We start from the raw sequence: 26,188 nt of genomic DNA, 5'->3' as shown, positions 1-26,188 counted from the left end.
ATTTACAATGAAATTCTAAAACCTAATACAAATAAAAACCGAGACACACTTAATTTCAGTTTGACTTTACATTTCCCCAGAACTCAAATTTTCCATACTAGTACTGGTGTTGAAGGCCAGAGAAAATAGATGTGTTTTCAGTCTGGACTTAAACTGACCTACTGACTGAGAGAGCTTAACAGACATAGGGAGACTGTTCCACAGTGTTGGTGCTACAACAGAAAAGGCTCTGTCACCTCTGGTCTTTAACCTGGCTTTAGGGACAGCCAACCAAAGCTGGTCAGCTGACCTCAGGGCTCTGAGCGGAGTGTAGGGCTGCTAGAACTCAGCTAAGTAAGATCGAGTTTAGAAACTTAATAACAATCAATAAAACGTTAAATTTCACCCAAAAGACAACAGGTAGCCACTAAAGGGAGTGCAAAATGGGAGTAATAGATTCATGTCTCCTTGTTTTTGCCAGAAGACAGGCTGCAGCATTTTGTACACTCTGCAATCGCTGCAACCCTAGATACAATAAATTACAATAATCTTAACGCAATGTAATAAATGTGTGGATAGCCCTCTCAAAATCAAACAGAGGAAGATAAGACTTGAACTTCCCCAGCTGGAAAAAAATGGCTTCGATAACAGCACTAATATGCTTTTCAAATTTAAACCGAAGATCAACTATCACACATATTTTTCCCAAATGGACAACAGGAGGACAGGGGACCAATCACACAGTCATGCCCAAGTAGGAGATTACATTGACCGAACACCAGAATCTTAGTTTCTGGTGTTCTGGTGAGAGAGACAAGAGTGATAAGAGCCTGATGTATGTTTTCATTCCACCATTTTTCACCCTTTCTCTGTCCGTCCGTTTTCTTCCACTTATCCGGGGTCGGGTCGCGGGGGTAGCTGCTTCAGTAGGGAGGCCCAGACGTCCCTCTTCCCGGACACTTGGGTCAGCTCCTCCGGGGGAATCCCAAGGCGTTCCCAGGCCAACAGAGAGACATAGTCCCTTCAGCATGTCCTGGGTCTTACCCTGGGCTTTCTCCCGGTGGGACGTGCCCGGAACACCTCACCAGGGAGGCGTCCAGGAGGCATCCTAACCAGATGCCCGAGCCACCTCAACTGGCTCCTCTCGATGTGGAGGAGCAGCGGCTCTACTCTGAGTCCTCCCTGGATGACTGAGCTCCGCACCCTATCTCTAAGAGAGAGAGCACAGACACACTACGGAGAAAACTCATTTCTGCCGCTTGTATCCGGGATCTCATTCTTTCGGTCATGACCCAAAGCTCGTGACCATAGATGAGGGTAGGAACGTAGATCGACCGGTACCGCCTTTTGGCTCAGCTCTCTCTTCACCACGACAGATCGGTACAGCGCCCGCATCTTCCCCTCATTCGTGAACAAGACCCCAAGATACTTGAACTCCTCCACTAGGGGCAGCACATCCTCCCCAACCCGGAGGAGGCACTCTACCCTTTTCTCGTTCAAGACCATGGTCTCGGATTTGGAGGCACTGATTTTCATCCCGGCCGCTTCGCAATCGGCTGCAAACCGCTCTAGTGAGAGCTGTAGATCACGCCCTGATGAAGCCAATAGGACCACGTCATCCGCGAATAGCAGAGACGCAATCCTAAGGCCACCAAAACGGATCCCCTCAACACCTTGGCTGCGCCTAGAAATTCTGTCCATAAAAGTTATGAACAGAATCGGTGACAAAGGGCAACCTTGGCGGAGTCCAACTCTCACCGGAAAACAGCGAAAGCCCATGTCGGAGCAGGCAAGAAATAGGAAAATGGCTCTGGACAGAGAGAAGAGTCCTACACGGGTGAACATCGGGCAAGCTTTTTCAGAATGGCGAGAACTAAAAGAAAAAGAAGGCTGCAAGGCTGACGCGGACCTCGCGTTTCTGCTGATGCGATTGTAAGTAACATTGTAGGGTTTCCCTCACGCTACCGCCTGGCCAACATTCCAAAAAAAAAAACAAAAAAAAAAAAAAACTCCATATGCGCGCAAAGCTTGTCTCCCCCCCGCTCCATCGCGCTAAGCTTGTCTCCCCCCCCCGCTCTGCTCATCCGGTAAGCAAATTCCTAGGAGAAACACTGCATTGGAATGGTTTCTCTCTCTCTGTGTGCATGTTCATACTTTCACTGTGTTAGTAGACATGGTGATTCGTTGCGTTCGCCTGTCTGCTAAGCTCAAAACAACTGCGCCTGGCTTGACGGAGAAACCAGTAGAACAGCTGAGCATATTTACGACAGTGCACTTTTACTTTCGCCCTCTGGGGGAGCCTCGCTGGAAAATCAACCCCGGTTGCATAGTATACCTTTAAAAAGATCCATGCAAAAAGTAAACATACCTTTTTAAGTAAACCCATTACATTATTCTTTAGAGTGCAGGCTCTGCTTCCGCAATGGAAGACGTGTTGGTGGGATTTAGGAGGTCTTCGAAGTATTCCGCCCACCGACGCACGACGTCCCGAGTTGAGGTCAGCAGCACACCACCCCCACTATAAACAGTGTTGGTACCGCACTGCTTCCCTCCTGAGATGCCGGATAGTGGACCAGAATCGCTTCGAAGCCGTACGGAAGTCTTTCTCACACTACTTAATAGCAGCAGGGCGCAAAATGTAGGTGCGGCTTAAAGCCACCACGTGACCGTGTCTGTTAAAAACCAAAAACGTTACAGTGGACAGCAGGATGAGTAGAGTAGTGTGACAGCTAAATTAGATTGAAGTTTTAATTTCAGACGCGTATACGCTCCTGTTTGGCATAGAATAAACGGGAAAACAACATCCTGTGTCAAAGTTCACCTCCAAAAGTATCCCAAAAAAAGAGCTATCGAAAATAAAGTGCCATTGATGATGTAGTTGTGACAACAAACTAAAATACGCAATTTCATATCAGATATGGTCAAGACACTGACATTTAGGTGATCAAAACACATGATATATTACTGGTAATTTAATGTCATTCCCATATATTACTGGTAATTTGTCTTTCTTTAATTACTTACCCATAACGAATGTTCTTCTCTCAACAGAATCAGCTGTGGAGCGTACTTTGCCGCATCTGGTGTAAATTTACACTTTAAAAAACACATCCGTAAGCCATGCTGCTTACATTACGCGGCCTGTGTATTTCTTCCTTAAGGTGAGCAATTTTGATTTCTCAAAGGAAAACTGGGGATGTCTCTGATTTTGTTAAGCACAGAATCTCTGTCTGGTGGTTGTCTTTGTCTGAACTGCAATGGGGACGTGGCAGGGAAAGTGCGTTAGGCAAAGCTCTACTACATCGGGACAGCGGCAAGACCGGGTAAATTGTTGCGCTAAACTTTATTTTACTCCATCATGATACACTATAATAAGGGACATTTCCAGGGACAGCTTTTGCTGGGGACAGGTCATCCAAAACGGGGGGATCTGGTCACCCGACCAGAGGGGCAGAGTTACATTATACACTAGGAAAGAATATGTAATGCGCCTTATAATCTGGTGCGTCTTATATGTGGACAAAGAAACACAGACACGTTAAAGAGTTGATTGAAATGCGTTTGACTTGAAGCTGAATTATTTCTGTTAATATATTATAATTTGAAGAGAAACTGTCACAAATGTATTTCATGCGTGCAGAGTTTGCTGTTTCAGAGTGCCAGAGCTCAAATCACCCTTTCATCTATTGTCCTAATATGATTGCTAAATTGGGCGGGTATTCGGAGGGAATTACTTGACAGACTGAAGAATGTTTGATGTTTGATCGAATATAAATGGATTTATTTCCACCACATGATAAACTTCAACTCTCCAGAATTCTATGGAGTACCACAGAGTTCAGTGTTTGAGCCAATTCTATTTACTATGCTTACATTCCTTAAAATTATTTTAGCATACTAGTGATACTCAGCTATACAGGTGCTGGTCATATAATTAGAATATCATGAAAAAGTAGATTGTTTTCAGTAATTTCATTAAAAAATTTAAACTTGTATATTATATTTATTCATTACACACAGACTGATATATTTCAAGTGTTTATTTATTTGAATTTTGATGATTATAACTGACAACAGATGAAAAACCCAAATTCAGTATCAGAAAATTTGATTTTAAGACCAATACAAAAGAGGGATTTCCAGAAATGTTAGCCAACTGAAAAGTATGAACATTAAAAGTATGAGCATGTACAGCACTCAATTCTTAGTTGGGCTCCTTTTCCCTGGATTACTACAAAAATACAGCGTAGCATGGAGTCGTTCAGTCTGTGGCACTGCTTCGATGTTATGGGAGCCCAGGTTTCTCTGATAGTGGCCCACAGCTCTTCTGCATTGTTAGGTCTGGTGTATCACATCTTCCTCTTCACAATACCCTACAGATTTTCTATGGGGTTAAGGTCAGGCAAGTTTGCTGGGCAATTAAGAACAGGTATTCTGTCCTGACTGACAGATGGCGAACAAAATGAGAGACCCAGCAGAAGTGATTGACGTCGCTTTACTGAATCGTCTCATTTATCTATCCATTTTCTGACCCGCTTAATCCCACATGGGGTCGCGGGGTTAGCTGGTGCCTATCTCCAGCGTTCACTGGGCGAGAGGCAGGGTACACCCTGGACATGTCGCCAGTCTGTTGCATGAAATATACAATGTATTGCATTTTAAATACATAAACTACCTATAACAGTCTTTCAATTCCAGTAAATACGAATGCACTCACAAGAAACAATCAGAATACAAAGTGCAGCAATAATGTGCACATTCACCAAGACAACACATATGAAGCTTAACAGTCAACTAAATTAGCCTTAGCATCCTAACATCCGGCCTCATGCTAGCAGTTAGCTTCGCGATTAGCGTTACCATTGTTAGCACAGTTTTAAACAGAGCTCTCATACTGTCAGCACTGACCGTGTGGACACACGCATTTCACTGACTTCACATGGCATTTCTCACGCCTAAAAATAAACAAAGCCCATCTGGGCTGCGGATGATCCGTTCACAGAACTGTCCGTCCAGAGCTCAGTCTAAAACCCGCCTTCTGTGGAGCTGTTTCAGCTTCTTTCACAGCTTGTGGCAGTGAAAGAAGTAATTATTCCTGCTGCAGAAAAAGAGCGATCAGAGTTATGAATAATGTTGGTCTTAACCAGTGGTGAAAGTAAGCTGGTACGTTCCGGTACTGCATATGCAGGAGGCAGGGGGGGAGAGTGGCTGCTAGATAAAGCCTTCATTCAGAACCAGCCATGGCTGCACGCTGGATCAGAAAGCAGTTCTGCTAACCAGATGCAGTCTAAAACGCCACTTAGTCTGTTTATTAGTTTCATTTTTATTAATTCTGCATTTTGTAACTACATGCGCCGTGTTTTAGTGCCTCAATGCTGTTATTGATCCTCGCCCCTCCCTTGCCTTAGAGCAGGAGTGTCAAACATACGGCCCGCGGGCCGGTTGTGGCCCGCCGAACAATTTAGTCCGGCTCGGTGGCTAAATGCATTATCATTATTCAAAAAAAATAAAAATAAAAAAATAAATTGTTTTTTTTGTTTGTTTTTTCCCCCAGTGTCATGTCTGGCAATGTGGTAATAAGAATTGTTGTCTCAATGCCAAAAAGAGCTCATCAGATTTGACTTTTACAAGTGGAGCAGTACTGCTTTTGCCATAGTGCTCCACTTGATTTATGAATGTGAATAGTTTTATTATGATTCATGCGGGGAATATCTCAAATGATATGGACACTACAATGGGAAAGTAGGAAAGGAAAGGAAGAACAAGAATAAAAAAAGAAAAGGTGAAAGAAAGAGAAAGGAAGAGAATGATAAAACAATTATTGAAAAAAACATGTACTTCGTTTAATTGAAAATCTGCAGTTCCTATATTGTCCACGAGAGGCGCTGTCAGCAGATGGTAGCACTGAGCTTCAGATGTGGAAAATTGATTTTAAATAATTTTTATGTATTTTGTCATGGAGGACAGTGTTTTTAAGTTCCAAAAAATGTGAATAAATGTTTTTCAACATTGTACAATCACTGTGATCAGTTCTTATGCATAATGCACAAGTAAATGTATTGTTAAAACTGCACATACTTTTCTTAAAAACGCTGAGGTTATTCATAATATATTGTGTAAAAGTGAAATTCAAAAGTCAATATAATATATATAACAAGTCCACTTTTATTAGTTCTATTTAATCTTGCAATGAGTTTACTCGTGTGGCCCTCTTGAGATCAGATTAAGCTGTATGCGGCCCCTAAACCAAAATGAGTTTGACACCCCTGCCTTAAAACCAGGGGATTTTATCAGCGGTCAGCTTTCAAAATGTGAACTAAGTTTAATGTCCTTCCACCCATAGCAAAATATCTTAATTAAAGTCAATAGGAGAGTTAGTAGCTGTGTATCATGCAGTGGCGGCTGGCCCATAGGGGGCGCTCGGGCGCTGCCCTCCCTAGATGTGGAAGGGAAAAGTTAAAATATATAGAGATTTTAAAAGTATTATTAATGTCAGTTTTTACTTAATAGTACGTGGCTACATGTAATAAGAATTATTAAAACACTTCTACTAATTGACTCTACCAATTGACTCATTTAACAGTGCATTTCCACCAACAGAACGTATCATTTCTCTCCTTCTACACTTTTGGGGCTGTCACTCAAGTAGCCCCACAAGTGTAGCAAAATAACCAATCGTATTCTTTGGTAGGGAAAATGTATAAATATTTGGCCAATCAGCATCACCAAAATGAATGGCTTTGGGGCTCCTGGAGTCTTTGCCCCTGCTACACAGTGATAGGTGTATAGACCAGTTCACGCGTGACGCCACAAGCTAGATCCGTGCTACATCCGGGTCACGGTGGTAGGCGAAAACAGTACCGTTTTTGCTTACCACCGTGCCAAAAACGGGTGAATTAGAGCGTACTTTTAGTTTATTTTTGGAATCTAAACAATGCCTACAACTTGTTGTGCTCCCGGTTGCACACAGAGGCATTCCAAATTGTCGGATGTACATTTCTTTCGTTTACGGAAGGACGAAAAAAGAAATGGATAATTTCAATAAAAAAGGATGCAGGCAGACAATCCCAATGGACTGTGGGAGCCCTCATACCACGACAGAATTTGCAGTCTACACTTCATCTCCGGTAAATACAACTTAATTTTGCACTAGTATTTTCTACTTAAATCATTATATAAATAAAAAAATAGGATATTTAAGTCAAGACGTAAACGTTCGGTTCGTAATAATATACGTACATGTACAATGTATGCAAACCCTCTGGCATGAGTCTGTTAAAAGGATTAATAAGACAAAAACACCAAAATAATCCTTTGTGAACAATGTCTTTTTATTAATTAAATGCTTATTGTGGAATTGTAGTAATTTTCCAACTTTTAATTTAAATGCATGTACTGAGTTAGGCAGGGAAATCTGTTAGCCAGCCCCACCAAGATTTTTTTTCCAACAGCCGCCACTGGTATCATGCTATCTTGTTTAACGACACAGAACCAGTAGTGCTTCGTGAGCTGCTGCATCACCCTGTGCTTGAATTCAGGTGGGCATAATTAAGTTACATGTAATTTAGGTGCACACTTTTAAAGGTATACTATGCAACCGGGGTTGATTTTCCAGCGAGGCTCCCCCCAGAGGGCAAAAGTAAAAGTGCACTGTCATAAAGATGCTCAGCTGTTCTGGTTTCTCCGTCAAGCCAGGCGCGGTTGTTTTGAGCTTAGCAGACAGGCGAACGCAACGAAAAGTGGAAAAACGGCAGTACAAACAATGACTAACACAGTGAAGGTATAAACATCAAGCTTCCCGCAGCGCTATCTTGCGGTTTTATTATATATATATATATATATATATTTTTTTTTTTATAATAATTATTATTATTATTATTATATATATTTTTTTTTATGTTGGCGAGATGCTACCGCCACCACCTCGCCAAGCCGCGGCCGCCGCCTCGCCAAGCCGCAGCCGCCGCCGCTTCGCCGCTGGCGGTAGCGTCTCGCCAACATAAAAAAAAATAAAATAAATAAATAAATAAATAAATAAATAATAATAATAATAAAACTCGATATGCTTGCATGTTTTTTTGACGTTAACACGCGGTTCTTTGTTGTTGCTTTCGCGCGTGCATATAGTGAATGGCAGGGCAAAAACACATGGAGTTCTCGCTGTAAAGCGAGACTTCTGTGTGTGCGGGCCGTGAGCTCTTGCAATTGCAAGTGCGGTATTTCCCACACAGACCCCCAGGGCGGCCGAGAAAACCTTTGTTCGACCTGAAATGACTCATTTAATCATCCAAAACGGTATGGAACACATTAATTAACTGAAAAATGTTGCATAGTATGCCTTTAAGGGTAATTTTAAGGAACTTGTAACATCGTGGCCTTTAGCTCAGACCCTTCATTCATCCTCTTTCCTCAAAAGGAGCCCTTTACGGTTTTTATTTATGCATTTTTCCCACCGTTTGTTCCTTGTGCGCAGCGCACTAATGGGGGAGAAAATCCGGCTGCCTCAATCTGGTATCATTAAGTATAAATTATTCTGGTATCAGACCTTACTCAGTGACTTCTACAGTCACTGAGGAACCTGGGAGGCGCAGGTCTTGAAAAATTGTGCTTGTACTGATAGAATCTGGGGTTGCAATGCATAAAAGGTGCCATATTTACTATATGATTCCCCATTTAAGACTATTAGTGGGCTGAAAGCAAAGCAGAAACTAATCTGTCCTACCACCCCGCTCCGACCAAAAACAAAACGTGCTCAGAGAACTTCAAGCTCAGCCTTCGGCTTGCATGATTACGCACTAGAGCGCCCTGCTCAATAGAGGAGATTTTTCTGGTCAGTGCGGAGACTGAGATGAGAAACCTGTTGCTGTGAAAGGTGATGACAAAGGTTATAAACTGTAACAGGCTAGAAGTGCATGGAGCTGAAAAGAGGTAAACATCAGCAGCTTGAACCCCTGTGTGCTTCAAGTTTTGCAGCTGAGGGGAAAATGTAGGACTATATAGGCTTGATGAATTTCAGCCTCATTCACCAATGAGACCTACATTGATAAACAAACCCGCAGATTAATGATAATCTGTAGTGCTTTCTTTGCCTGGATGTGAATCTGATGATTCATATTGTGCTTTTTATAATCAACTACAATATTTTCTTGTTAAAGTCAGGTAAAAACAGATTGTGCTATGTTGTTGAGCTGTTTTCGAAGAACTGCTTGCAAAACAACTGTATTTCCCCCTTTTTCAAAACTATCAATATTGTCAACTCAACATTATTTATACAATCTAAAAACGAGAAATTCAAAACAGAATAAAAAGTTAAAGCCAGCTAAATGCAAAATAAAAGTCAGACCCACAAAAACAAACAATAAAAATGTCAAAAGCTAACATCTCAAACTGTGTTAAGAGAACAATCACAAAGTGAAATGGCCTGCCTAAAATGTAAGGCTACTTGAATCCAGAGTTTTGTGCAATGACAGAGAAAGTGCAGTTTCTTTGCATTCTTTGTTTTACGAATGACTAATTAATAAAAAGTTATCTGCAGACCTGAGCAAATGAGAGGAGCGTGCTTATAACGCAGGTCTGACAGATCCTGGAAAGCAAAGCCATGAAAACATTTAAAAACAAATAAAATAATTTTAAAATCAATCCGAATGTGAACCAGTAGCCAATTAATTGCTGCTAAAACTGGAGAAATGTGCTCTCATTTTCTGGTAGCAGGTAAAAGAAGAGCAGCAGCATTTTGGACCAGCTGCAGTCAAGCCACAAGAATTTTGTTAAGCCCAGAGTAATGTGCTGTGCAGTAATCTAAACAAGTTGCAATTAAAACATAGATAAAAATCTTTAGTCAGCTGTCTCAGTTTGAAAAAGGTGGACCGGACCACAGATTTTAACTGTGCATCTAAATTAAGATTACGTTATTCTCTAGTCTTACACTCAGGTCTGTAGCAGTCAGTGTCAGATACTGACTTTAAGGGCAACACTGATGTTAGAGACATCAATGCACCCAAGCAACATAAACTTTTGTGAAGTTTGTTTTTAGAGCAACTATTTTTCTTTTTAGTGTCATAAAAGTCTGACTGTCTTCTGCCTAAAAAAGAATGCTAAACACTGGTTTCTTATAACTGACTCCAAAGGGACGGGGTAAAGAGAGAAGAGGAAGAGGCCAAGCATGGAGCCTTGAGGCACTCTGCATGAGTGGTACTCTTTAATAAAATAAAATAAAAACAGCAATTCTCCATTCTTAAAAAGGAGTATAATATTACAGTGAATATCTTAAAACTACTTTATTATTTTATTCAGTATTATTTGAGCAGTTGTCTTTTTTTTCTGTTTTAACCCACTAACTGAACAACAATGTGTTAACACTTCTCTTTCACTTTTTTTTATAAAAGTAATACATGTCTACTTCCATGTTTGGTCAGATAAAAATTAGATGGAGTTGACTGGACCGACTCTTCCAAGGTCCATTCAGCCCCGCCCATAACACCGACCCCCGAAAATTAACAACTTTAACTTTTGATCAAATTTGAGAGTCTGGTTTCAAACGTCAACATAAATTCCCTCAAACACTATAACATAAAACAGAGTGGTATGAAACAACTAAAACAACAAACTTTGTTTATACTCACTGTTGGTTCCGCTCCAAGACAACTGACCCTTTGTGCCAGGGTTCTGCAGGCTGCGCCCAGTCAGGGAGCAGCCGTTTTCCTCCCTCTCTATTTGGAGGTGGTTGCTGATGAGCGGGGAGGCGCGGAGCAGCAGGTGTCCGGCATTACGCGGCCCTCGGCAGGGATATTTAAGCGGACGGCTGCCAGCATAACACTTCCAGAATGTTAACCTTCGTGGTATGACTTTGGCCAACGTCGAAAGATGTTCTTTGTTCCCTACGCTAACGCACGTCTCTTGTGCTGCAGGTTCAAGCCGCTCCAGATCCCACTCCGCAGTGCTCCTTGGTCTCTGTGTTTCCTACGACTAATCCCGGCGATACTTCCTCGTCTGATCTCCAGCCAGCCAACAGCGATCCCCCCGAGCCCTCGTCTGTCGTACCCTGCTCACCCTCCACCGTCCGGCCTTCCAGCCACATGCTTCCTCTGTGCCCTGACGATTCGCCCCTGGCGACCCTGTCCCGCAGAGCCCGTAAGCCGCCATCCCTTTGGCGCATTCCCGTCGTGTTCATGGTGAGCTTGCGCCGGAAAATTTGCTTCTTGAATTTATGACCGATCTAACGGTTTTCCTCTTGTCCTTAGAGTCTGACCCCGCGCTCCTTGGACCCTGACGTCCCATCGTCTCCCGCACTCGTCAGACCCTGACATCCCGTCATCTCCCATCGATCCCATAATCTTTGCTCAGTTCTTTTATAAATAAACTGCTAAACCTTGGCTTTTGTCTCCTGAGTGTCTCTGTATGTGGGCTAAGCAACTTGGAACCATGACACTCTGTGGTGTAGCTTGTTGTGCTCTATGTATGCACACTGAAAAAGCCTGGTCGTTAAAGCTACAGTAACTGAAAACTACCATTTTTCAGTAGTAGGTTAACAAACCTTTTTGCTATTAAAAAAACTAAAAACTATGTATTTTTGTTGTTTCATTTTTAGAATATGCCATATTTACGCAAATACAAAGATATAAAAAAAGAAACCCCCGGCCCGAAAAAAGACAAAAGAATAAAAAAGTAAGAAAAACAAAATATTGCCACCGGAAGGTTTTCTGTTCGCGCATGCGCAAATGAGCTAATGGAACAGATCATGCTACCGGTACAGATCGGGTAGTGACAAGCCTCTAGTTTCTAACGATACCAGTCATGAGAGGGTGGGACAAAACAAATGGCAGCACGCTGTTGCAAATTTCTGATAGAATCCGAGATGTCGGATGGACCTTCAAATCTCCTTTTGTTTGTTTAAATTACTGTAAAACAAAAAGTACTTGTGAAAAATGTATTTTGCAACTTGTTTTAAAAACTTTAAAGCCCCCTCTTGAAAGGCATGTGGTTAAAAAAATGTCACAGTGTTTCACCCATATATAAAAATAGCTCAAAATGCATACATGTCTGCCTGACCCAAACCTGGGTGGATCGGGTGAAAAGAAGTTAACTAGACAGCGCACATGCTTTGAAGACATAAGACCCAGATGTCTTAATTTTCCACTATTAAATTTAGAAAATAAGATAGTCGTGCTCTTTGGTCTAACTACTTAGTCACATACTCTAGGTGGAATTATTGGCATCCATGTTTGTTACTACATTCCTGACAAATGACAAATACTTATATTTATAATGTTTCTCTTTTGTCTCATTTTTTCACTCTGCGCCTTGCAATGAGATGCAATCTGTTGGGTTTCCTTAGATTGAAAACTTTTGACCAACCTATATGATTTGATTGAATTGATTCTGTAAAGTGCCCTAAGATGACATCTGTCTTAAACTGGGGCTTCATAAATATACTGACTTGTCACGATTAAGATTTTTTTTCCCCAAGCAGGTCTAACTTGCAGAATACTACAGGCTACTGAAGATGTCCAGTGAAGTAACCGAAGATGTTAACCTACATGATAATTGCATGTTGTCATTTTATTTTCCTCTCTAAAAAACACAAACGTTTCAACGGTCAAATGTTAATTTGAAAAAAATGGAAATTCTTCTCTTACCTCTCTCAGGGCCTCAGCGTAGGAGCTCATGTCAGTGAGGATGACCAGAACATGCTTCTCACATTGGTAAGCCAGGTACTCTGCTGTGGTCAGTGCCAGGCGGGGTGTAATTATGCGCTCAATTCTGTTCAGAAAAAGACATTTTACTGTAAACAATTCAATGAAAGCAGCAGGAAAAAAAAAGTTTAAACAATTTCCATGTGTATCTTACGTGGGGTCGTTTGCAAGATTAAGGAAAAGGCAGACATTGTCCATAGAGCCGTTTTCCTCAAAGTCCGATTTAAAGAAGCGAGCTGTTTCCATGTTGACCTGAGATATACACACCACAAGATTTAGACTTTTTCGTTTGACCATGATCTTATTGATCTACAAATGATTAATTGCTCAAAAGCAATTAATCGTCATTTGCTTAAAAGGCTAATTTTCTCTAGTATTAAGAGGACCTTTACATAACATGGAGTTTTTTTTTTTTTTTATTAATTCTTTTAAAAAAAAATAAATAAAAATAAACGTTTTTTTCACTTTTGAGGCAGCTGCGTCGCAACAAAAAAAAAAAAAGGAGTTTTCCTCCACCACCAGTGGAGACCTCCACCAATATATAAGCATACTAGAGACAAGCTAAAAAAGGAGATCAAGTTAGATAAAAGACACTTCAGTGAGAAAATAAAAAAATAGGTTTTCCACAAATTACACCTCTTCAGTGTGGAAGAGCCTGGTTCCATCTGAATACTGTTAATAATACCTTCTAGTCCCTGTTCCTAGCTCCCGTTCTGTAACGTTTCACGGGGTTAACAGTGAGAACTCTGTTCTGGGTAGGAAAGGAGCCTTAACTCTGACTTCATTATGTGACGGAAACACATATGGATGATTTTAGTCCAATCTGGGGTTACAGCCTTCTGAAAATGAACTACAAAGTGTGCACTCCCTTCTCTCCGAACATTTTCGTTGGTTTCCGTGAGGAGGCTGTGCTTATATGTCATGTCAGGCAAAGGCTTATGGAATAACTTAAGGATTTTTGGCACCGGTAAGGAACGTTGCGGGGAAACCCAAATGTTGAATTCCATGAAATATCATTGTGTGCTTAAAGCATAAATAAACAATGAAGGATAATTAAATAAAATTAAACTTGAAAGCAGATACTGTCAAAACAATGAGTTAAAGGGGAAGTCCGGTCAACAAGGAAAAATCAGGGTATCATTAGCTATAACTAAAACTAATACGTTTGTGGTTATTTAATGAACTTATCTTTAATCAATAAGAAAATAAAAACATAAATTGTCGTCTGAATCACTGTGTATGGGGGCTGACATTACTGCACATATTGGGCAGTAAGGGGCGTTTGACATCACATCCTGGGGCGTGGAAAAGCGGAAGCTGCGACAGCATTTCTCTCCGCTTTCCATGCAAAGTCAATAGGAGCCGTTCTACATAGCTGCGATCATCAATAATTTTTTCGGATTTCCAGATGACTTCACCGCTGACATTCCCAAGAGCTACAATGCCCACGTGCATGGCCATCGGATGTTCCAACACAACTGGTAAAAGTAGAAAAAACATTGCTTATTTCAACTTCCCGATTCATGAGCCACCTGGCTCGTTGCTGGATTGCCAACTTGAAGAGAGCGGATTTGCCATCTAACTTCTGGCCAGAGAGAAAACACGTCATATGCAGCAACCATTTTGAAGAAGAATGTTTTGAACATGACATGAGAGCGAGGATTTTCTGTAAGTTATTTTTTATTTTAGAATTTTTTATTTAGAATTTGCAGGGATGGTCACCGAGCAGAGGGGCGGAGGGATACCACATGTGATGTGGTATCCCTCCGCCCCAGCATGTGCTGGAACGCTTTTATATTTTAATTAGGGCTGGGCAACGATTAAAATATTTAATCGCGATTAATCGCCCTGATTAATCGCGATTAATCGCGATTAATCGCATTGTATTTACAAACTCCAAGAATGAATTCAAAAGTAGTGTAAAGAGCACTTTTATTTTAATGTTCTGCTGCCATATGAACAAAAGTGTTGTAACATTTGTAGCACTTATTTTATACTGGATATTTTCAACCCATCTATTGAATTTAGTGCACTAGTTGATCTTTTCTTCATAAGAGAACAGCAAGCACTGCAGCCAAAATATGGCCTTTTTTGACCTGCTGTATATTAGCCAGTCCCTAAGCTTGATGTATCATGAAACTGTTGACCTTTTGGGTTTTGTGGTTTTTATTTTATTATTACAATTTAATAATAATAATAATAATAATAATAATAATAATAATAATAATAATAATAATAATGTTATGTTCAGTGTTTTTTCGCTAATCCACCTCTTATATATTTCAATCCTTATGTAATTTTGTCTGTGTTGTGTGCACCTGCCTGTTGCTTTAATCCTATGAATTTCCCCGTCGTGGGATAAAAAAAGGATTAGCTAATGTTATCTTATCTTAAATAACACTTTTTAATATATGTACTGGGTTCTTTCAAGGTCTGAATTACATGTTATGTGTGGGCTCCAGTAACATCCATCCATCCATCCACTGATCTACCTGGATGTTCCCTGGAGGACTGAAACGCCTCAGTCAGAGACGTCTGTGGGTCTGGTCTGTCGGGGCAGTGAGAGAAGTTTCGTCTCCTCTCTCCGTTTCTGTGGCTCGACGTTTTCATGTTTTTTCACGTGCTTAGATAAATTTGTTGTGTTTCCACTGAAATGAACCGGCTTTTTACAAAACATACAGCTTGATTTCATTTACGGTATTAAAATAAAGCCAAACGGTGCTACTTCCCCTGTTCATGTTTTTTCGCTGCTGTGGTCTCTCTCAGCTGTTTGTGTATTAAGTTTGTGTGAGAGCTGAGTGGGCGGGCCAGGCTGAGCCTGCGTGCTGATTGGCTGGCGCCGCTGAGCCATGTACGAGAGGGGAGGGGGAGCGAGAGTGCTGCCGTGACAGCGCGCTGCAGTCAGCGTGCCTGCTGACTGACACTGACTGAAAGCATGTGAGCAACTAGCGTTAATGCGCGATAAAATAAATATCGCCGTTAATAGTCTAATGAATTAACGCGAAATTAACGCGTTAACTTGCCCAGCCCTAATTTTAATATTTATACAATAATGACCACCTGCCCTATTTACTTAAGTCACTTCAGCGCGATCTCTCCTCCGCTGTGTGTGTGTGTGTGTGGTTGTGTGCGCTCCGCTGCAGCGCCGGCAAAGCCGTGCTGCGGCGGAGCACACACACACACACACACACACACACACACACACACACACACACACACACACACACACACACACACACACACACACACACACACACACACACACACACACACACACACACGTGTATACATATATACTGTAGGACCCGACTGAGTTTGCACTGGAAATAGGTACGCTGGATTCCGTCAAAAGTCCGGTTTCTGTCAAGAAACTCTTCTAAAAAAATCCATATCGCTATCAGATGATGATAGCTCCACGGAGCTCCCATCACTGTCACTTAGTACTTCATCACTCTCTGCTTCGTACAGAGCACCAGTCGTCGCCATCTTGGAAAATAGTGCGCTGTGACAAACAGAGCGTTGAAACTTGCTCAACTGCGGGTCCGCCGAGTGACGTCAAAAAATGGGAGGTGACAGTACTATTCTTGACCAAGATGGATTCCTCCACATAAACATGATTAAATAAAAATTATTCATAATTAAAAAAACGTATAATTTTTTGCACAGTATGTAGTAGTTTTATATTTAAAGTACTTTCAGCAGTTTGAATTCTGATTTTGACCGGACTTCTCCTTTAAACTATCCTGTAAATAGAAAGTGTTGTGGTGAGGGATAGAACTAGGAAAAATTATGCCAGAACACTACAGTGTCTGTTTTTAGACCTTTCTGTTTTTAGTTAATTTGAAAAGTGATATTGTGTTAAGTACTTCTGATCAGTAAGACCAGTAAAGCTGAATTCCTGATGTATGCACCCTATTAATTGTAGATCAGATTACAGAAAACACTGAGCTGCAGAAAGATTTAACTTAAAGCAATGTCTCAAAATATTTCATGTTAAAATTATATTAATGTATAACACCAAACACTTTTGGATTTTGAAATTTTAAAACCTAAAATATGAATCAAAATATACCCAATTTGAAAAATCTATTATTTTGTTGTATTATTTTCTTGTTTAACTATGAAGCACCTCATCTGATATAAAAACAAACTTTTCTTATTTAAAGCCTTAAAGAATGGCTTCAACAGAAACCCACATCTTCTGAATGTCAAACCTACATTTTCTCATTTGTTTTGTAAACCACTGGATGCGGTAAGGTAATGATTTTCCCGTTTACATAACTGAAAGGAGATGTAATTAAAAATTGCTACAGCTTTATTTCCTGAGTTAAAGAGGTAAGGCTTACTGATTACATGTATGTTATTTTAAATATCTTGCATTCACATTAAATAGAAATTGAATACTTAACATGTATATTTTTACTAATAAATGTTAGCTGAAACATGATAAAACAGATGATTAATGCTGACATGATTAAGAATGGGCTGGATTTTGGTGCAGTTGTTAGCTCTGCTGGATAAGAAAGCCATGGGTTCTTTCCAGGTATTCCAGCTTCCTCCCACATTCAAAGAATATGGATGCTAAGTTAAATGGTCTATCTAAATTGCGCTTAGGAGTGAGTGTTGTACTGCATGCATGGATTTTTTAGGCCTGTGTGATTGTCTTGCCCAGTGATGGATGGGCGACCTGTCCATGGTGTAACCTACCTACCTCTTGCCCAATAACCTAGATAGGACCAACCTGGCATCCTAGCAAGGGGTACAGACATTGGTGGATGGATGATTAATAATGATATGTTAACATAACTATTTTTTTCATACAAAGTCTACTATATTTGTCTTAAAATGAGTCCAAATTTAATGATAACAGTAAGATTATTTGGTTGACTTGACACTGAAAGAAATATACTATTACAAAGATACATTGTGAATTACCAAAACTAAAAGACAAGAAAAACAACGAGCCATCAAACATACAAAATGAAGAAACAGATGTAGTGCATAATTTTATTTTCAAAATGCACATCTATGTGCCTCTTCACATTCTACTGCCAGGGTAATCTCAGCGATAGTTGTTTAATTTACAAAGTTCTACATGGATTAGCCCCACCTCCACTTTCTACCTACATTAGACCTGGCAGACGTATCTGCACTAGAGCCTCTTCCAGAGGAGACCTAGAGATCCCCCACAGAAGAACAACGTTTGGACAAACTGTTCTATCAGTCAGATGGGGTCTCTACTGGAACAGCCTCCCAACAAACATTAGGGAATGTCCCACTTACTGCACATTTAAAAAGCACCTTAAACAGTTTCTTAAAAGTTCTCAGTCATGCACTCACTAATTTTATTTTTTTGTAATGTCATTGTTTGAACGTATGTCTATGTATTTTGACTGATATTGTATTTTGTGATCTTGTGTTGTTTTTTTATTGTTCCTGCCTCAGGACGACAGATGTAAATTAGCATCTATGCTATAATCTGGCTCGTTTACAATCTGTACAAGAGTATATGATTGTTCATTAATGTGCACTGTCCTGATTAAATAAAAAAAAATTAAAAAAAAGGCAGAAGGACAGATCAGTGTTTAGCTATAGACACAAATGTTTGTGCACATGTATGTGTTTGGAGTGGGTCAAGCTGTCACAATGGAGGCATTACTGCAGCCAGAAGGAGCAGCTGAGAGGCAGAAAACTGATCTTGCCAGGCTGTCGGTGTGAAAAGACTATTGAATAAGGAACTTGTCTACATGGCTGGAGAATATGCTCACAAGTGCAGAAGAAAAAAGATTAACTTAAAGGTTAAATCCCTTAATGAATAAAAGAGTAGAGCTTGAGAAAGCGGGCAAGGTGTCAGCTCAGGATTAAGAGAGAGATTAGCCGCACAAATTTGGGCAGACTTTAGGAATAGGGGACGGGATATGGGTGGGGGTGGGCTTGTAACTAGTTATAAAACTGTAAAGTTGAGTGTGTCATTTGTCTACTTACCCCCATGGCTGCAAAGACAATAGCAAAGTTCTCAGCACTGTAGTCCGTTACGTCCTTTGACTTCTGCACAAGGCCAGCCTGGCGACAGATCTGAGCAGCAATCTGAAAGGACAAGGAAACATGTTGACATGTTCCATCTAAATTTATTTAATTGATTGCTACACTAAATTACATTCTCTCAGATAGATTTCTGGTTGTGTTTATAAAACACTAAGTTTCTCTCCAAGTGTTCTGCATTAAACATTAATAACAGGCCACAGAGCAACAGTTCTCAGAATAAATAAATAACGTATGTGGAAAAAAAGACAACAATAGCATAAATATGAATTGAACCAATTTTGAACTAGGGATGCAAGATATTGATTAATGAGTTAATCTAAAGTTGATTGATCTTATCGATCGACTAACTCAATTGATAAGTGGGTTTTTCTTAAAAACCCTAGTTTTTAAGGGCTAATTATTTTTACAATATGAAGAGGCAGATCATAAAATTATAACAGTTTATCGTGTTACCTGTATCAAATAATGAATAAACAAAAATAGTAGTTTTCTCACACATTAATAAACTTGGACATATTTATAAAATATAACAAAACAGGAACCTATTAGGTTACTGAATATAAACAGATAAGGTGAAGAGAATAAAATGTATGAAAACCTCATAATTCCCACAAAAGCCATCACCATCAACAGCGCTTTTGGCCTAATGTCTTTTTCTATCATGTCACCATTTTTTGTGTAATGCTCTCCACTTCCCTGTCCTCGCCTTCTGAGCACCTCAGTGACATGTGGCCGAGAAACTGATTCCACTCCACCAGGCAGTCCAGCTGAATAGGAGCTATTAAAGCTGACAACTTAAAGAACTTGTTGAGTGTTTATATTTGAAAACAGAACTGCATAAAGAGCATTTTGCATCCTTGTTGTTATTACACAGTGTAAAATAATTCCAAACTGCACTCTGTTTAGACTGCGTCATGATGCGTCCACCATGCGCCTAAGTGGACATCATCAGTTAATCAGATGGAACAAACTTTATTCTAATTAATCATTAATCGTAAGCCAATTATGTGTTTCCATCCCTAATGTGAACTAACTTCTGTTTATCCAAACTTAGGCACATCAGAGAGTTTGGGTTGTTTTCCCCACTTTGATAGTTTCAGGAAAAAAAAGCAGACACTGAAAGTGGAAATGGAGAGATATGAAGTCCAGAAGACAGAGTTTGGGTCAAGTTTAGGCCTAAAGGCAGAAGTAATGATTGCATTAACAAACCAAGGATCAGCTTATTATCAAAGGCCTTTTAACAATTTTATTCCTGGACTTGTTCACATGTTTCCCAGCTGTTTAGAAGCAAGAACTGTGACACTTTATCTGTGCATTTCTAATCAAACCTCAAATCAATTATTATTATATTATTATAATAAATGTACTCTCAACTACAACTTAATGAATCAGTGTTTGAATAAAGTTATGTTCTCTAAACTTGTCCAAAACAGCAAGTTATTACTAAAGTAGTTAAACATATTTGTTTTTAGTAAGAAACAAATAAACACAAATAATAAGTAAAATAACCTAACTGACTGCACTGCGAAAAGTCAAAAAGTCAAAGTTTACTATTGCATGGTCCTATTCCAATGTAACAAAATGTCTTTTAAGGACTCTTCACAAACTTTACACTTTTCTTTAAATAACGTTTTGGCCACTTTTTTGTTTTGGACAGATGTTAAGAAGAACTTCTTCAAAAGTTCAAAAGTAGGAGCAATAAGCAATATTTCACCACTAGATGGGGTTTGAGCACTGTCTGTAGACCAAAATAAGATGTATGACATGCCACTCCTTTCCCCTACCCTTCTCACTCGTCGCATCCAATGCGCATATTTGTAAAGGATAAAAACACAGTAAAACAGCATCATCTTTCAGAGGAACATTTCAAGTGAAGACTTAAGTAACTCATAACTTTATAATGCTGTTAGCAAGAGAGCATTTTGACCTGCTAGGGGTGCTCTCTGCCATGTTGCTAAAGCACTCCGATGCTCTGACGGTGACATTTTAGAGCAGGGATGGGCTAAGCCCTGAGTGGCAGCTGTTCTCATGGACCTGCATACACACGTGCACATGCACACAAGAGACTGGGGAACAACAAAGAGATGTGGTGTGACATCACACAATAGTCCATCTCAAAGATTCCTAACATTACTATTTTTTTAATTATTTTTATCTAAAATAATGAAATTTGGCTTATTGCTCCTTTAAAGCTATAGTTGGTAATGTTGGAGAGCCAGCAAGATTTGAAAGTGGCGCCTCCTCATTAAAAAAACAAACAAACAAAAAAACTCAGACACCACATGTAATGATAAAAAATTGTTGATAAAACAGGTTTGCCCGTAGAGTGTGTGATGTCCGTTCAGACTAGGGTGACCATATTTTCATTTGGGAAAACCAGGACACCTCGGAGCGGGGGGGGGGGGGGGGTTGTAAGGCAAACGCGGCCGAGCGGGGAGGGGGGGGGGGTGGTTGTAAGGCAAACGCGGCCGACTGGGGGGGGGGGGGGGGGGGGGGGAGGGAGAGACAAGCGCGGCCGACAAGCACGAGGGAGGACTCTATCTTCTGATTAATAACAGGGCTGCCAAAACTGACGCGGCGTGACGTACCAATGAAGGTCATTTAAAAAACAGGACATTTACTCACTTTATAAAAAAAAAACCGGGACGCCCGGGACAGGACGTGAAATACGGACATGTCCCGGGAAATACGGACGTTTGGTCACCCTAGTTCAGACAGCAAGCACAACACACCACATGCGAACAGCTCATTCAGATGTCAGACGGGAAATCTTGCGAAACCTCTCAAGATCAAACAAGAGTTCAGAGTAAATAAACATGGACAATGACGAAGAATAATGGGGATAGTTTGTGGACTGATTTTAACAGAATAAACATAAAAAGAAAAGACATTTGTTAAACGAGTGGAGACGGTGTTAATGGGGGGGGGGATCTACGTTTGCTGCCCTATGAAATAGAGGTGAGCTGATTTTTTTTTTCAGTTGGGGTTTCCCTTAACTCGCTTGCTGATTGACTAAATGTCACAGTCAACAGGCTATGTGGTCAGTTGTCCACAGGGAATACCGACATGCTAGGATATTGGAGCAAGGCAATCCCACGTGTTTAGTCTTGTGTATGTTGAGGGTTTTGCATGGGGGGGAAAAAAACTGTTGGAGTAACAGATTAAACTAAACTCTCCCCTTTTCATTTTAGGGATTTGCTCACCCCATATTGTTGTGAACTTAACCAGAAACCTCATTTGAAACTTCAACCAAAAGGTTTGAGAATGGCTGTTATATGCCATTGGTTGGGACTGAACCAGCTGATATTCGCTTGCTCTAAGTGGCAGGTTTGCTATTTACTGACAGATTTTAGCCAGTGTCATGATTTTTCATTCCATTCTGCACCTCCTTCTTGATTCCGATACCTTTTACCAAGTAATCTATTACATATAATTTATATATTTCTATTATTTGATTTCTGTGGACTGAATAGGTTGTTCCAAATATCTAGGGAGACTTTCCTCTCAAATGCATTTTTAGAAATATATTTATTTAGAAAATTGTGACACACTGTATGATTATGTACCCTTTTGTAACTGAAACCCTCAGACATATTGCCAGTGAAAAGCCTTTAAAGGTTTCTATGAATCTTTTGAATGACTACATTTATTAATGTATTCCAGACAGAATTAACTTTTCAAATAACTAGATGGAAAGAAAACCATGAATCTGAATAAAAGTAGTCTGCAGGTCTCACCTCATTATGGGGCAGTCCAGCAGCAGAGAAAATGGGGATCTTCTGCCCTCTGGCAATGCTGTTCATGCCATCGATGGCGGAGATACCCGTCTGAATCATCTCTTCGGGGTAGATACGGCACTGAGGATTAATGGGCTGACCTGCAATAGAACACAAACACACTTACAGATAATGCTATATTTGCGTAGATGGCCTACTCATACTTAATGAAGGTCAAGTATAACATCTATGTAGGATACATTATGGTTAGGAAAGCTGTCAGCTAAGTTTAATTAATTTAATTTAATTATTTTACACGTACACTGGTGTCTTGTCATGAGTGTTTTTAAACAGATAATAAAAAATAAATAAAAGATAAAAAACATAAAAAATCTATTTTGCTACCAAAAATGCTTGTTAACTGAGCAACTACTATAACTAGTTCAAGAAATCAATTTCCTTTTTTACATATAAATGCACATAGAAAACATTTCATTTTTCTATTGTTAACAGTTAACTGTTAACGATTTCACAGACCACCCTATCCAACTTCACCCCCATGGAGACGGTACCTCAATATCTGAGGCGAGGATCTGATTCTGAGTCTTGCTGCACCCACAGGTTCAACTCAATAAATTAGAATTTAATGAAGAAATTATTTCAGTATGTACACTTTTTTTCAGAAACTTAGTTCATTATGTGAAGAGGGGGTGGGCAATATGCAGCCCTCGCAGCTCAGCGTCGCTCCGGCATTTGTCGCGACCGCAGGAGCACAGTTGTGCTGCCTTTGCGCCTCTTCATGACTTGCCTGCCGTTGCCACTCACTAGTGGTACCCTAGTGAGCCTCAGCATTGCCCTCCACCAGGCTTAGACGTACTCCCATGAAATTAGGGGTGGGTACCAAATTCTGTACTTTTGTAGGTACTGCCCAAATCCCGCCGGCACTACCGGGTACTGATTCACATAAAATCAAATGGTATGTTTCGGTACATGAACACACCACTGTGACACTGAGGGAGTGGAAGAGTGGGTGATTTTCCATGCCAAACATAAACAAAGATTGCAAGCATAAGACCGTGATGACGTCAGTAGCTGCTGGTTCAGTGAAGAAAGTGAACATGCTCCACTTTTCAAAATGCGCAGCAGATTCGGCTCGCTGCAATATCTGTGATGAGAAGTGCAAGGCCAGCAGTGGGAATACTTCTATTCTGAGGAAGCACCTGCTCACTGCTACCAATTTAATGAATTTCTTGCTATATTTAGCGACATTTGAGACCCAAAAAGCGACTAGCAAAAAATCTAGCAACTTTCGTAAGTATATGTCATTTCCCGTGAAAGTACTAATCGTTCTGGAGTCTGTATTGAGAGAGTGGCGAGTGCTGCTGTGAGCTCTTTCCCTCAGTGCATGTGAACTCCGTCAGGTCAACAATTTGGTCACCAACAATTCTATGTGCTGACATCATACTGAGCCTGGTTCTGCTGGAGGTTTTCCTTCCCGTTAATGAGAAGTTTTTCTTTCCACTGTCACTTCATGCTTGCTCAGTATGAGGGATTGCTGTAAAGCCATGGACAATGCAGACAACTCTTCCTGTGGCTCTACGCTTCTCCAGGAGTGAATGCTGCTTGTCGGGACTTTGATGCAATCAACTGGTTCCCTTATATAGGAAAATTTTTGACCAATCTGTATAATCTGACCCAATCTGTATAATATGATTGAATTTGACTTTGTAAAGTGCCTTGAGATGACATGTTTCATGAATTGGCGCTATATAAATAAAATTGAATTATATTGAATCATGAGAGCCACTCTCCCTGGGAAAAGGAAATCACTTTTTTCGGTTGGAATGATCCCTCTCGGTCCTTAACGACCTAATCCACTTGAAACTGTGTCAGAAGACAGACAACATGTTCACAAACATACGGAGCAATCTGCGCTTGCGGCTGCGCATAAAGCGATCCGAGTTCAATGCAGCCATGTCTATAGATTGTACACACAGAGCTTGCCTGTGCTACTGGAAATGGGAACTGGAAACTCTAAAACAAGTAATGCAATTACATTATCTCACTACTGCAACTCTCTTTCCTTCCATGTGTAGGCAAACCCACTTTAAACATATTACCAACACCTAAAGGACGTTTCTTATACATTAATCTTTATGTAGACAAAAATTGCATACCTCTGTTATTTGGATATTGTGGGGTTTTTTTATTGCGAGTACAATGCAAATGCAATGTATTGTCCAGACCATTTATTTTTCAAAAAATGGTCAAAAACTAGAGTCCACCTTCATGCAATTAATTATGCATTACTGAACCAGATATAATTAAAAACACACAGACAGAATGTTAAACAGGTTGTACCCATGATGTCCAGGTAGTCTTCAGCCAGAACACTGGGTCCACGGTCGATGGGTTTCCCTGAGCCATTAAACACGCGTCCTGAAAGCAAGGTTTACTTTTTTCAGTCAAGAATTAATCGCATTTTTAATTGGATAAATGTCCGCCAGAGTAATTCATTACTAACAGCAATAAAATGACATTTATCAGATGGGTCCACAAGATGTTTAATCTATTCTGCTTTCTATCAAACTCTTCAGAGATACTATAAGTACGGGTTTGTTGGCTCTTGTCGCGCTCACAAGTAACAAGAACAAATAATTATTTATAAATTCAGGGACATGATTAATGACACTTGAAAAACAAAACCAGATTTACTTTCTGTTTGCACTCAAATGTATTTAACCTTGCGGTGCACTGAGATAATCACATTGATTGAGACATTCAGGAATACAAATAAAGGCTTTGATTCAGCGCATATCTGGTTCTGTTTACCAAGGAATTAGATGATTCAAATAAATTAGTACAGAGGAGGTGCAATAAAAAAAAAGGCCTATAATAGCAGAGTTGTCCATAGATAAATAAAAAAGGAACCATCCTTCTAAAATAGAGTCTAAATTTTATCTGAGGTTTAGAGACTGAATTTGAAGAAACTATGATAATCGTACCTAACATGTCTTCTGACACTGGGGTACGCAGGATGTCACCAGTGAATTCGCAGGCCGTCTTCTTGGCATCGATGCCTGATGTCCCCTCAAACACCTGAGCCAACACACAAACACAGTGCAAAGCAGTTGAAACCTTCTCTAAACTGCACACTAAACTACTGCAGCAGTTAAGTGTGACTAATAGTCAGATCTCTGTCATGTTGTTATGAGTAATCTTTACAGAAATTACTTTAAAATGCATACTCTTATTTCACAGTTGAATAAAACTAAATGTATAAAAAGGTTATATCTTAAGCAGAATAACTTGCAGGAGTTGTATCATGAATAATAAACAGAGCTCTTTCAATATATCTACTGTCTGTTTTTTTAATTTAAATATTTTACTAAGTGATATAAATTTAAATTGACAAACATTTAAATATATAATAAATAAGGCTTCAGGTTTGTTTGAGTTTTTTGTTTTGATGCTGCAAACATTGAACCCAAATTAACCAAAGCAGTTTCTGCTGCCTGCGGGAAAAGAAACTAACAATAATTACTTACCTGCAACAGAAGTGGAAGAAAGTTCTAAATAAACAGCACTGTATTATCCTTTAATAATCAAATCAAATAGCTTTTTTTTTTTTTTTTTCATGGTGCATCATTTGCCATTATGTTTTCTATTGCAAGGTTTTCAAAAATTTTAAAGGTATTCAATCAATAAATGATTATGTGGTGCGGTCAGGAAACACGTTAGAGATGAGTCCAATGG

The 26,188-nt window shown here is 40.0% G+C and overlaps 1 protein-coding gene across 1 annotated transcript in view; it reads right to left on the bottom strand.

The window, feature by feature from the left end:
* The window catches only part of LOC105922498 (V-type proton ATPase subunit B, brain isoform), a 75,787-nt gene that overhangs the window by 13,399 nt on the left and 36,200 nt on the right, over positions 1-26,188 (bottom strand). Inside the window, exons 4-9 of the mRNA XM_036130250.1 lie at positions 25,438-25,531; positions 24,794-24,871; positions 22,454-22,593; positions 18,657-18,758; positions 12,826-12,923; positions 12,615-12,738 (exon numbers count right to left, since the gene is read on the bottom strand). Of these exons, the coding sequence (XP_035986143.1) occupies positions 12,615-12,738; positions 12,826-12,923; positions 18,657-18,758; positions 22,454-22,593; positions 24,794-24,871; positions 25,438-25,531 (636 nt within the window). The remainder of the gene's footprint in view (positions 1-12,614; positions 12,739-12,825; positions 12,924-18,656; positions 18,759-22,453; positions 22,594-24,793; positions 24,872-25,437; positions 25,532-26,188) is intronic.

Source organism: Fundulus heteroclitus, unplaced genomic scaffold (genome assembly GCF_011125445.2).
Source record: "Fundulus heteroclitus isolate FHET01 unplaced genomic scaffold, MU-UCD_Fhet_4.1 scaffold_314, whole genome shotgun sequence".
Taxonomy (NCBI): Eukaryota; Metazoa; Chordata; class Actinopteri; order Cyprinodontiformes; family Fundulidae; genus Fundulus; species Fundulus heteroclitus.
This window is presented reverse-complemented; position numbering and strand designations above follow the sequence as displayed.